Here is a 13,483-nt window from a genome sequence, read left to right on the forward strand (position 1 = left end):
ACGGCGGTCATATGCTTGTGTCAATGAGCCCTACGTATGAATCTAAAAAATGGCCAAACGGATCTGCAAAAAATGCGGATGTGTGCCTAGCTCCATAGGGATGAATGGGTCAATATGCTAGCCGCAAAAAAAATACAGATAGCACATTGAAGAAAAATACGGTCCTGTGCACGAGCCCTAAGGTCTTACATTACACGGTGTTATTTCCACCTCCACTTTTCCCACAGACCCATGTGGAGAAACCAACCAATCAAATCACAGCTTATATGTTTTAACCAGCCACAGGAAAGTGAAAGTCGCCGTTTGATTGGATGCTATGGACAACAACTCGGGCCTTTGGCCCTCATTAGTTTTCATACAGGAAGGCGCCATTTTTGTGAAATTCCCGTAGGCCTCCTCAGGTGTGTTTACAGGAGGCAGGCTGGCAACGCCGCGCTCCTCCCATTATGAGGCTGTACAGCTCGCTTTACGGTCACGGCTTTTAGCTGCGCGGGTGTACCAACATGGCCGCCACAGGCGGAAGTGATGCAGGTGCCGGGAAGGAAGAGGAGAGCGCGCGACGGGGCGTGTACCGCCATCATTCGCCATTCCAGAGGGTGGGAGCTGTAAGAGCGGGGAACCGGACCGGCAGCGGTAAGTGTGGTGGTGTCCATGGGGCTGTGGCCCCGGAGCGGACTGACCGCTGAGCCGGGTCCAGGCTGTCATGGCGGGGAGGCTCCCTGCATACATGCGTCTATAGGAGACTGTGCTGGAGAGCCATGACTGCAGTTATCCCCCCGATGTATCCCGACATCAAGGGTGTGTCTCACCCCCTGACATGTCGGGCTGTGATCTCTGAGCACTGGTGAAGATGCTCCCGACATCACCGCATATCGCCGACTGCTCCCATCATGCAGCCTATGTCATAACCCAGAGCTGCATTCACAATTCTGCTGCTTGTGATAGGAAACCGTCAGCAAGCCGGTGCACAGGCACATGCCCTGATCTGAGCTCCTATAATTCAGGGAATGTTAGTATTTCTCCTCGCCCCTTGTGTCAGACAATCCCAGAACTTGCCAATCACAGTCCGACTTGTGGCCTCCACCAATGAGATCTGTGACAGATCAGAGGGGGCTTCCAGGAAATACCATCGAGGACTATGCCTGTGATGGGGTACCGCAGGTCCTTTGCTGTGCCTAGCACCCAGGTGGTCCTGAGCTGGAGACCCGAAGAATCTGGTTCCTGGGCACTACTGTGGTTGCTAGGCAGTTTCCGCCCCCTAGTAACCAGGCTGGTAACCTGTCATCTGATTTATCTCTAAGGCCGGATTGGTGACAGCAGTGAAGGGTGAAGACCTCCTGGCAGCAGTCACACCATGCCAGTCTGCGCAGTCCACGATATATATATATATATATATATATATATATATATACAGGTCCTTCTAAAAAGGTTAGCATATTGTGATAAAGTTCATTATTTTCTGTAATGTACTGATAAACATTAGACTTTCATATATTTTAGATTCATTACACACCAACTGAAGTAGTTCAAGCCTTTTATTGTTTTAATATTGATGATTTTGGCATACAGCTCATGAAAACCCAAATTTCCTATCTCAAAAAATTTGCATATTTCATCCGACCAATAAAATAAAAGTGTTTTTAATACAAAAAAAGTCAACCTTCAAATAATTATGTTCAGTTATGCACTCAATACTTGGTCGGGAATCCTTTAGCAGAAATCACTGCTTCAATGCGGCGTGGCATGGAGGCAATCAGCCTGTGGCACTGCTGAGGTGTTATGGAGGCCCAGGATGCTTCGATAGCGGCCTTAAGCTCATCCAGAGTGTTGGGTCTTGCGTCTCTCAACTTTCTCTTCCCAATATCCCACAGATTCTCTATGGGGTTCAGGTCAGGAGAGTTGGCAGGCCAATTGAGCACAGTAATACCATGGTCAGTAAACCATTTACCAGTGGTTTTGGCACTGTGAGCAGGTGCCAAGTCGTGCTGAAAAATGAAATCTTCATCTCCATAAAGCTTTTCAGCAGATAGAAGCATGAAGTGCTCCAAAATCTCCTGATAGCTAGCTGCATTGACCCTGCCCTTGATAAAACACAGTGGACCAACACCAGCAGCTGACATGGCACCCCAGACCATCACTGACTGTGGGTACTTGACACTGGACTTCAGGCATTTTGGCATTTCCCTCTCCCCAGTCTTCCTCCAGACTCTGGCACCTTGATTTCCGAATGACATGCAAAATTTGCTTTCATCCGAAAAAAGTACTTTGGACCACTGAGCAACAGTCCAGTGCCGCTGTTTCTGGTTCAAAAGTGGCTTGACCTGGGGAATGCGGCACCTGTAGCCCATTTTCTGCACATGCCTGTACACGGTGGCTCTGGATGTTTCTACTCCAGACTCAGTCCACTGCTTCCGCAGGTCCCCCAAGGTCTGGAATCGGTCCTTCTCCACAATTTTCCTCAGGGTCCGGTCACCTCTTCTCGTTGTGCAGCGTTTTCTGCCACACTTTTTCCTTCCCACAGACTTCCCACTGAGGTGCCTTGATACAGCACTCTGGGAACAGCCTATTCATTCAGAAATGTCTTTCTGTGTCTTACCCTCTTGCTTGAGGGTGTCAATGATGGCCTTCTGGAGAGCAGTCAGGTCGGCAGTCTTACCCATGATTGCGGTTTTGAGTAATGAACCAGGCTGGGAGTTTTTAAAAGCCTCAGGAATCTTTTGCAGGTGTTTAGAGTTAATTAGTTGATTCAGATGATTAGGTTAATAGCTCGTTTAGAGAACCTATTTATGATATGCTAATTTTTTGACATAGGAATTTGGGGTTTTCATGAGCTGTATGCCAAAATCATCAATATTAAAACAATAAAAGGCTTGAACTACTTCAGTTGGTGTGTAATGAATCTAAAATATATGAAAGTCTAATGTTTATCAGTACATTACAGAAAATAATGAACTTTATCACAATATGCTAATTTTTTGAAAAGGACCTGTATATATATATATATATATATTGCACCAAATGTCAGACAGACACCTTCCTATGTGTAGCCACCCTGGGGGGTTGGGGTGGCTGTGCTGCTTCCATTGTGTCCATCATTCATCCTCGGGGACCATGCAGATGCCCACAGTCCATTATAGATGAATGCAGCTGTGCCCACAGGGTCTCTGAAATATACAAAATTGGGGGTCAGTCAGCACATCCCAATACATTGCCATGGCTGGAGGCACAAAAACAAAAGACAAACAATTCAACAACAATCTGCAAATAGAAAAACAATAGAAAATGTAAAATGCTAATACTGCTCTATAAATGTGAGATTCTTCGCAAATACATGTTGTACAAAATTATTTGTGCCTGTCTGCCAACGGCGAGGCGATCTCTAGGACAGGAACCTACACTAAATACTGCTGCTGTACCGGCCTCCATTAAATTCAGGGAATGCAGGTTCCCCATGCATGCTGAGCCCACACTGTATTATACCTCCTGTGGTGCCATTGTGGGGCCCTGTATTTATTGGAGGCCATTTGGCACCAGGGGAGGTAAAATACAGAGTGGGCTCAGCATATATGTGGATCCTGCATTTAAAGGGGTTCTGCACTTTCATTTAACTGATGATCTATCCTCAGGATAGATCATCAGCTTCTGATCGGCGGGGGTCTGACACCCGGGACCCCTGCCGATCAGCTGTTTGAGAAGGCAGCGGCGCTCCAGCAGCGCCGCGGCCTTCTCACTGTTTACCGCTGGCCTAGTGATGTCACGACTAGTATCAAATAGCGTGGGCGGGACTAAGCTCTGTTCACTTGAATGGAGCTTAGCCGCGCCCACGCTAGTTGATACTAGTCGTGACGTCAGTGGGCTGGCGGTAAACAGTGAGAAGGCCGCGGCGCTGCTGGAGTGCCGCTGCCTTCTCAAACAGCTGATCGGCGGGGGTCCCGGGTGTTGAACCCCCGCCGATCAGAAGCTGATGATCTATCCAGAGGATAGATCATCAGTTAAATGAAAGTGCAGAACCCCTTTAATGGAGGCCGGTATGGCACCAGTGGATGTAGTATTTAGTGTTAAGTTCCCGCCCTAAAGAGATCGCCTTGTCGTTGGTGGACGGACACAAATAATTTCGTACAAAATGTATTTGCCAAAAATCTCACATTTATAACGCAGCATTAGCATTTTTACATTATATGTACTTGTTTTGTTTGTGTTTGCAGTGCTGTTGCATTGTTTGTCTTTTACTCCTACACATGTATGACACATGTATGTTATGTAGATCCTCCTGTCCACATTATAAGGTCCATCCTTCCATGGTCCAGGCAAGCAGGGTGAGGGAGGGGCGCTCCCAGTAAAAACAGTGTGACACTTCCTCTTTCAGATGAAACCCACTTGCATCACTGTAGTCCCATGCCCTGGAGTCAGCAGAAGCTCCCAGGGGCCGACTCATTGTGTCCAGGACACCCTTTTTGGATGTAGTGGGGTCTGACCCTGGGCTGATCATTCAGGTGGGAACTCTGCAAGGACCCTCACTCCTCCCCACAACCCCAACTGTCAGCAGGGGCACCCTCAGATTTAAAGGGGTTTTTGTCTGGGTTCAGAGCTGAACCCGGACATAGCCCCATTTTCACCCAGGCAGCCCCCTGACTTAAGCATCAGAGCAGTTTATGCTCCAATGCTCTCTTTTGCCCTGGGAAAAGGCATTTTCAAGAGTTCCGGTGACATACCGGGCTCTCCATGGGGCTGCCAGGAAGCCCAGTGATGTCACCGGCACTGATGGGTGAGTTTTAGCGCTGCCTTAGCCACCCCTTAGCCTCCGCCCGGCAGTGTTATTTTAAACAAAAGAGCCCGTGCCCTGCTCGATCTAGTGCAAGACAAAGGAGAGCATCGGAGCATGAGATGTTCCAATGCTAACATCAGGGGGGCTGCTTGGGTGAAAATAAGGGTATGTCCGGGTTCAGCTCTGAACCCGGACAACCCCTTTAAGCATTTTTCTTGAAGTGATGCAGACTATGGAGCAGGCGCTCTGGAAGCTCCTAGTTTTGCACTCATTGTTCTTGTGACTGCCATGGCCACGTGGGTGAAAGGTATGTGGCTGCTGAGGCCAGGGATCGGCTGCTGAGGCCAGGGATCGGCTGCTGAGGCCAGGGATCGGCTGCTGAGGTGCCATGAAAGATGCATGTGATGTCTCCGCTGCAGGAGCAGAGCGGTGGGACATTGTCTAGACCGGAGACCATAAGGCTGCCATACACATTAGTCTACAGCTCCAGACTCCACATCGGGCAAAGTGAATATTTTTGCATAATCCCTTTGTCCTGCTGGAAGTTAAGCCGCAGCCTGAAGTGTCCGGCAGCAGCTTTTTCCGCTCTCCCCATAGAATACACAGACACAATTTTGCTGAGCCATGTCGAAGTAAAATGCGCCAAATTTACTAAATTGATGCACTGTGTGTGATAAATTTGGCGCATTTTGCACTGTGGGGGGAAACGCACGCCAGAACAATGGCGTCAAAGACTCCTCGGATTTTTACAGCACCCTGGGTGGCAAAATGATAGGTTATAACTAGTTGATTGAAGGTTTGTGTCCATGTGAGTTACAGGCTACAAGAAATAAAGAAAGGCAACTGAGTTATTAAAAGTGCTGGAACCATCTTTTCTTCTTAGATTGCTGGGGGGGGGGCAGCATTCATGATAACAGGGGTCCCGTTCCTCTACTCTGATGGGAGTGGCAGGTCATGCATGTGCACTGCCAATCCATTCTCTATGGGAGCGCCGGACAGCGCTCCACTATCTCTGGCATTGGGGATAGCGTCAAAAACTTGTCCCAACCCCGTTAACTCTCCTCACGCGATGTCCGGCCGGGTCTGACTACACCGTTAAAGTTGATTTCTTTCTTTAACTATAGGGCGCCCTCTCTAAACATGGCTGAACACGAACCCACTTCAGAGCAACTGGCGCAGATTGCAGCGGAGAACGAGGAGGACGAGCATTCGGTGAACTACAGGCCCCCAGCCCAGAAAACTATCGAGGAGATACAAGCTCTGGACCAGGATGATGAGAGTCTGCGCAAGTACAAGGAGGCTCTGCTAGGCCCCGTTCCCAGCACAGTGGGTAAGTCGTGGCACTGTTTCGGGTGCTCACATAGGCGTCCTCCATCACTCCCTCATTCTTAAAGGGGTTTTCCCATCACAGACAATGGGGGCATATCCCCGAAAACGGAGAGGTGGGACCTGCACACCTCAGACAATGGGGGCATATCCTAGCAATATGACCCCATTGTCTGTGATGGGAATACCCCTTTAACGTCCCATGAAATGCTAGACTTTGTATGTGGGACCGCGGGCAGGGACTTCTGAATGATCAGTCTGTTAGGGCTGCAGCTAACGATTATTTGAATAATCGATTAGTTGCCGATTAATTTCTACGATTAATCGGGAAAAACGACAAAATTACAAAACAGAGGTTTATATGATCTTACTTGAAAAATTATGTTCAAAGGCCATATTAAAACAAATTGTGGACGACACTATTATGGGGGATCTGTGGACGACACTATTATGGGGGATCTGTGGACGACACTATTATGGGGGATCTGTGGACGACACTATTATGGGGGATCTGTGGACGACACTATTATGGGGGATCTGTGGACGACACTATTATGGGGGATCTGTGGACGACACTATTATGGGGGATCTGTGGACGACACTATTATGGGGGATCTGTGGACGACACTATTATGGGGGATCTGTGGCGACACTATTATGGGGGATCTGTGGGCGGCGCAGTTATGGAGAGGGGGATCTGTGGGCGGCGCAGTTATGGAGAGGGGGATCTGTGGGCGGCGCAGTTATGGAGAGGGGGATCTGTGGGCGGCGCAGTTATGGAGAGGGGGATCTGTGGGCGGCGCAGTTATGGAGAGGGGGATCTGTGGGCGGCGCAGTTATGGAGAGGGGGATCTGTGGGCGGCGCAGTTATGGAGAGGGGGATCTGTGGGCGGCGCAGTTATGGAGAGGGGGATCTGTGGGCGGCGCAGTTATGGAGAGGGGGATCTGTGGGCGGCGCAGTTATGGAGAGGGGGATCTGTGGGCGGCGCAGTTATGGAGAGGGGGATCTGTGGGCGGCGCAGTTATGGAGAGGGGGATCTGTGGGCGGCGCAGTTATGGAGAGGGGGATCTGTGGGCGGCGCAGTTATGGAGAGGGGGATCTGTGGGCGGCGCAGTTATGGAGAGGGGGATCTGTGGGCGGCGCAGTTATGGAGAGGGGGATCTGTGGGCGGCGCAGTTATGGAGAGGGGGATCTGTGGGCGGCGCAGTTATGGAGAGGGGGATCTGTGGGCGGCGCAGTTATGGAGAGGGGGATCTGTGGGCGGCGCAGTTATGGAGAGGGGGATCTGTGGGCGGCGCAGTTATGGAGAGGGGGATCTGTGGGCGGCGCAGTTATGGAGAGGGGGATATGTGCACTGTTATGGGCATAACAGTGCACAGATCCCTTTCCTCATAACAGTGCACAGATCCCCCTTCCCATAGCAGTGCCATACACAGACCCCCCCTCCTCCCCATAGCAGTGCCATACACAGACCCCCCCTCCACCCCATAGCAGTGCCATACACAGACCCCCCCTCCTCCCCATAGCAGTGCCATACACAGACCCCTCCTCCTCCCCATAGCAGTGCTATAGACAGATCCTCCCCCCTCCCCATAGCAGTGCTATACACAGACCCCCCTCCCCATAGCAGTGCCATAGACAGATCCTCCCCCCTCCCCATAACAGCCCCGGCCCTGATGCTTATAAGTCTGACTAATCACTGCATCTTTATTTTACCTTTTTACAATGACGCTCCTGTAACAGCCAGGCAGAGCGGACGGCGGCGTAACGTCACTCACTCACGTGACGCACCTGCTCCGCCCACCTCATGACTGAAGGAGGCGGAGCAGGCGTGTCACGTGAGTGAGTGACGTTACGCCGCCGTCCGCTCTGCCTGGCTGTTACAGGAGCGTCATTGTAAAAAGGTAAAATAAAGATGCAGCGACCGCCCGCCCGCATAGCAACGAATCGGCGATTATTCGATAACTGGATTCGTCGACAACGAATCCAGTTATCGAATATAATCGATTACATCGATTAATCGTTGCAGCTAGTGATGAGCGAACTTCTGTTTTAAGTTCGGCGTCTAAAGTTCGGCTTCCGGTTAGCGGAGAATCCCGATATGGATTCCGACTTCCGTTGTGGTCCGTGGTAGCGGAATCAATAATCGGCCATTATTGATTCCGCTACCACGGACCACAACGGAAGTCGGAATCCATATCGGGAACCATATCGGGATTCTCCGCTAACCGGAAGCCGAACTTAAAACAGAAGTTCGCTCATCACTAGCTGCAGCCCTACAGTCTGTACAGGGCTTGATGTCTGTTTTTCTCTCCTTTCAGATCCTAACGTTCCAAATGTCGTCGTCACCAAATTGACCTTGGTTTGTGAAGATGCTCCAGGCCCCCTCGAGTTGGATCTAACAGGTAGGCTACTCTGCATTGGATAGTTCAAGTCTTTCCACCTTGAGAACGTATCCCCTAGCTATGGGATAGAGGATTGGTATCTGATCGGTGGGCGTCCGATCACTGGGACCCCCACCGATCACAAGGAGTGAATGGAGCGGTGGTCAGACATGCACTGTCTGAGATAGATAAGTGCAGATTCTCTTCAGTAGTCCCATAGAGTTGAATGGAGCAACAGCGTACTCTGCCGGCATGACCGCCGATTCATTCACTCTGGGTCCCTTTGGTCGGACCCCCACAGATCGGTTACTTATCCCCTGTGCTATGGATAGGGGATACGTTCTTAAGTTGGGACAACTCCTTTAAAAAGCCTGCTGAGGATACAGCATGTGCCTGAATTTATTTTTTTATTTTTTGTACTGTTCACACCAGGAGACCTTGAGAAATTTAAGAAAGAATCATTCTCCCTTAAAGAAGGCGTGGAGTACAGAATCAAAATCAGCTTTAAGGTGAGGGCGCTGCGCTGTGTACAAGGGCCTGGCCGCCTCAGCTGGAGCTCAATGTCACCTATTCTCTATCTGTACAGGTCAACAAGGAGATTGTGTCCGGACTGAAATATCAGCAGCAGACGTACAGGAAAGGTGTGAGATGTAAGTGCTGCTCCTCCATTCTACCGCTCACCTTACGTGACCTAATCCTTATGTCTTAGGGCTCATTCACACGGCCGTTGGATGTTTTGCAGTCTGCAAATTACGGATATATATTTTTTTTTCTCGGCGCCATTAAAGTAAATTGTTCTACATACAGGCCTAAAAAAAAATAACAATTCTGAATGGACACGGGAAAAAAATAAGTTTATGTGCGTGAGCCTTTAAAGATCACGTCAGCAGAGTCAACCCTATTAAACCAGGCAGAATGTCTGGTAGGGTGGATCTTGCTGATTAAATAAAACATGCCTTTTGTTAGGTAGATCCGTTGCTTAATTCTGAAGAAAAGTATTTTAATCCATATGGGAATGAGCATTTAAGTGCACTGAGGGTGGGCGCCGGCCACTCTGTGCACTCGTTTCTCCTGCTTCCTCCTGCCAGAACCTCCCTCTCCTTCTTGATTGACAGACCACGCAAGATGACTATGCGGTAATCTGTCCCCGTCATTCAAGGAGAGCGATGGACTGGCAGAGGGGAGCATGAGGAGCAAAGGTGCACAGAGTGGCTTGGGTCTGCCCTTGGTGCACTTAAAGGGGCTTTCCGATATTTTTTTTATATTTTTTTTAATGACCTCTGGATAGGTCATCAGTATCTGATCAGTGGGGGTGCGCCTCTGCTTCTCACAGCTCACCAAGCACAGCGTCGTTATAGTCATTTACTTCTATGGGGCTGAGCTGTGCCTAGGTCATGTGACCGATAAACGTGCTGAAACTGGCCTAGGAATAACCTTGTGAAGGCCACGGCACTCACAGGAGAGCCGGTGCCTTCTCAGAAAGCTGATCGGCAGGGGTCCCCGGCGTCGGACCCCACCAGTCAGATACTAATGACTTATCAGTATCTGATGACGGGTTATGAGTATCAAAATCTCAGAGAACCCCTTTAACTTTACATATGGATTAAAAATGTTTTTCTCACCCAAAATAAGCAACCAATCTGCATAAGAATGGTCTGTTTTTAATCAGCAGGCTCAGCCCTACAAAATAAATGGTAGGTACCGCCTTTGGGACCCCCACTTATTTCCAGAACGGGTCCCATAGAGGTGAATGTAGAGACCTGCACCCATGCAAGCCCACCTTTCCACGTAGATGTAGCTGCCATTTCACCAGGCGGGATTGATGGTGGGGGTCGAAGGAACCCCTTCAGAGGATGGGATGGCAGGGCCCAGAAGTAGGGCCCACATTTATTAGACATCCTGTGGATATATACAATACATTTCTATGATTGTAATGCCTCTTTAAAGACATTTTCTGACAAATGTAAAAAAAAATTGGTGTAACAGCAGGAATTGAGCTAAAATAAAATAAAAATCAGCAGTTAAATCTCCCCCATCACACACCTAGTGACCGCTGCAGCCAATCGCTGTCCCCGACATGTCCAGCGCAGGAGGGATTTCAAGGTGTTGTCTGCTTTGGAGTCAGCAACCCCTTGGGTGCTCCCCTGAACATAAAATAAACCCACTCAGTTGTCAGTGGTCCCGCCACGGCTCCATTCCTGCACATTTTCGGTCCCCACAGAATCGGGAAGCGGCTTGTGACTGTGACCAATCACAGGCCTCAGTTGTCAGTGACATTTAGGAAGACCCCAGGGGTTGTTGGCTTTAAAGCTAGACATCCACCTCCAACATGTGGGTATTGCTTTTTTTTTTTTAGAAAACCCCTTTTAAGTCTGCCATACACATTAGATAAATGGAGGTTTTGTATGTATTTGGGGGGGGAACAATGAGTGCTGATAGCCGTCTCCTTATTGACCTAACCATACATCCCAGTCTGAACATGAGTGTCTGCAGGTAAGTGCTATTCTGTGAACACATTGCTAAGAAGCGAATCCATTGAAGTATATTGCAGGTGATAAGGTGAGTGGTTGGAATCCCCCCGAAATGTGTATTTTGGATTATGTGTGACCCGTCCGCCTCCAGACCCATCCTCCTCACGTGCCAAGTCTGGATGATGGCAGTGCTGGTACTGCCTAATGATTACAATAGAGCAGGGGTTAATGGCCATCATGACAAGTTATTCAATTCATTGCCTTGTTCAAGATCTCTGCTTGCCTCCAAACACTCACTGTTCACATTTCGGATCATGTCCTGCTCAGACAGCAGAGTCGTGTGCTTGTATAAAGGTGACTGGTACCTGTCCTGTCGCGGGGCAGGTTCTCCGGACCTGTCTTCACCTTGCAGTAACAGAAGTCTTTTTCTTCTAGTGGACAAGACAAACTACATGGTTGGAAGTTACGGCCCCCGTGCGGATGAGTATGAGTTTCTCACTCCGGTGGAGGAAGCCCCCAAGGGTATGTTGGCCAGAGCCTGTTACAATATGAAGTCTCTCTTCACTGACGACGATAAGAAAAATCACCTCTCCTGGGAGTGGAACCTGAACATCTGTAAAGATTGGAAGAACTAGGTCTGCCCAGAGATGCCCCTGGCGGTGGTCTATAACAGCCCTCCGACTCTCTGAGAGAAGCTGCCGGATTGTGTCCCAGTTCTGTACCATGTGGTGTCTCCCCCCACAAGCTCTACCTTATGCCCCTTAAAAAAAAAAAAAAATATGCCAAGTGGGATTGACGTTTCTGCCTTGTGTGGGCGCTGCCTTGCCCTGTCCTACCCCTTTTATGTATACTGCAGGATGACAGGGAGGCGGGAGCGTGTCCCCTGTTTGCTCTCGTTATCGTGCCCGGCCTAGTCATTGAGAGTTCATTCCGAGGTACTTCTCGCCGTCCACCCTTCTTATATTCTACCTTATGATCATTGCCTGTGTTATTTCAGTTTTTTTTTCTTTTCTCGTTGCCGTGTTGCCTTAATGATTTTGCATTTGTTGCAGTAGGGGCATTGCCCGGTGCCCCCTTGGTTTCATGTGTGCCTCGCTTTCAAGTCTGCCTGCCGCATGGGGATCATCCCAGAACCAGATGAATCCCTTGCAAACGCTCCTTTTATTCCACGTCTTGCCACAATGATCCCGAAGGTTTGTTTCTCGCTCCAGTGCAGGTTTCTATAGGACCAAATGTGAGATACGACACTGTCCGATGTCAGTCCTCCACCCGGGGGCCGGAACACCCACTTTCTAGTAGATGGGCTTGAGTGCGTGATGTGCCAGTCTTACGGAGCTGCTTGTCTGTAGTCGGCCTGCTTCAATGTCCTAGAGATCTGCCCTACTAACGCTAGTACTGACATATGAATGTGGGGGTTATGCTCAAACGGGCGGCTTTACATCCAGGGGGAAGTTGTGCTTTTCCTTTTCGGATCAATATTTATTGCCTTGGTTTCAAGTCCTTCCTCTCAGATTCAATCTTCCCACCCTGGGGCCTCCTGGGGGGTATCTGTATCATTGCAGTCGGGAGAAGTCTTGGGGGTGGGGTGGCGATCGTTTCTCACGGACAGAGACAATATGTGGTTTATTTTGTATTTGTTTTGTCTGTAACATTTCACAGAAGCCAGGATCGCATGATCCCGACGTCATCTGCTTCCTTTTTATGATAAATAAAATGATTCCAGTTGGCGACCCAGTGCTCTCCTGTATGTCGTCCATCATACTTTACACTGCTGCTATGGCAAAGTTCTAACCAGAGGATCATACTATGCTAAATAAGGCCTCTCTCGAACACCCGTGTCTGTGGTGACACCACCAGGTGCTCTGAAGGTGTCCGTGTGTCTGATTTAAACAGATACGATTGTGTGGTTGAGGCCTAATTCTGTATCTGTGCGCACACCTCCCCCTAATGACCTATTCCAGCTGTTACCAGCAGGGGGCACTGTAAAGCTACAATTGAAAACGCATCTTCCCACACTTTACGCTTCTACTGTATTTTTATTAGGGAATATTTCACATGATTCTGCCTTATTTTAGTGTCACGGGTGAATGATGAAGTGATCAGGTGCTTAATGATTCCAAATGACTCAAGGTTTCCTTAAAGGGGCCCATATGCCTTTAAAAGCTATTCTTCCTAAACGCCGTCTCCTCCGCTGAGCATGCATGTGTTCTTAATGGGGCGAGTGAAATAATTGGGATCTAGCAATGACTTTTATCCCGGGAGAATAAAGGATCACTCATTTGGAAATCCAGCATGTCTGATCCAGAGCGAGAATGTTGTCGCCCATCCTATTAAAATTGGCAGGTTCAGCTGACTTTGCTTTTCGTGTATGGAGGGGACCTTAAAGGGGTTGTGCAGGCATTATATATAGATGGCATAGGTCATCAATATCTGATCAGCAGGCCTCTAGCACCCCTGCCGATCAGCTGTTTGAAGAGAAGACAGTGTTTCATGCGAGTGCTGCTCCATTACACTGCCTGTTGTAACGACGAGTACT

At 49.1% G+C, this 13,483-nt stretch overlaps 1 protein-coding gene across 1 annotated transcript; it reads left to right on the top strand.

Moving 5' to 3' along the window:
* Positions 1 to 494: 494 nt before the first annotated feature.
* ARHGDIA (Rho GDP dissociation inhibitor alpha) lies at positions 495 to 12,677 on the top strand. The gene is made up of 6 exons (XM_044298765.1): positions 495 to 633; positions 5,890 to 6,095; positions 8,414 to 8,497; positions 8,909 to 8,985; positions 9,063 to 9,126; positions 11,383 to 12,677. Exons 2-6 carry the CDS (start codon positions 5,906 to 5,908, stop codon positions 11,580 to 11,582), a joined length of 615 nt encoding a protein of 204 aa, XP_044154700.1. The 5' UTR covers positions 495 to 633; positions 5,890 to 5,905; the 3' UTR covers positions 11,583 to 12,677.
* Positions 12,678 to 13,483: the final 806 nt, after the last annotated feature.

Source organism: Bufo gargarizans, chromosome 6 (assembly GCF_014858855.1).
Source record: "Bufo gargarizans isolate SCDJY-AF-19 chromosome 6, ASM1485885v1, whole genome shotgun sequence".
NCBI lineage: Eukaryota > Metazoa > Chordata > Amphibia > Anura > Bufonidae > Bufo > Bufo gargarizans.

Excerpts from the sequence above, each read along its gene's own strand:
- ARHGDIA (XM_044298765.1), top strand. The coding sequence starts at position 5,906 with ATGGCTGAACACGAACCCACTTCAGAGCAACTGGCGCAGATTGCAGCG. Across the intron at positions 6,096-8,413 it reads CCCCGTTCCCAGCACAGTGG|ATCCTAACGTTCCAAATGTC; the intron begins GTAAGTCGTGGC and ends CTCTCCTTTCAG. Across the intron at positions 8,498-8,908 it reads CCTCGAGTTGGATCTAACAG|GAGACCTTGAGAAATTTAAG; the intron begins GTAGGCTACTCT and ends TGTTCACACCAG.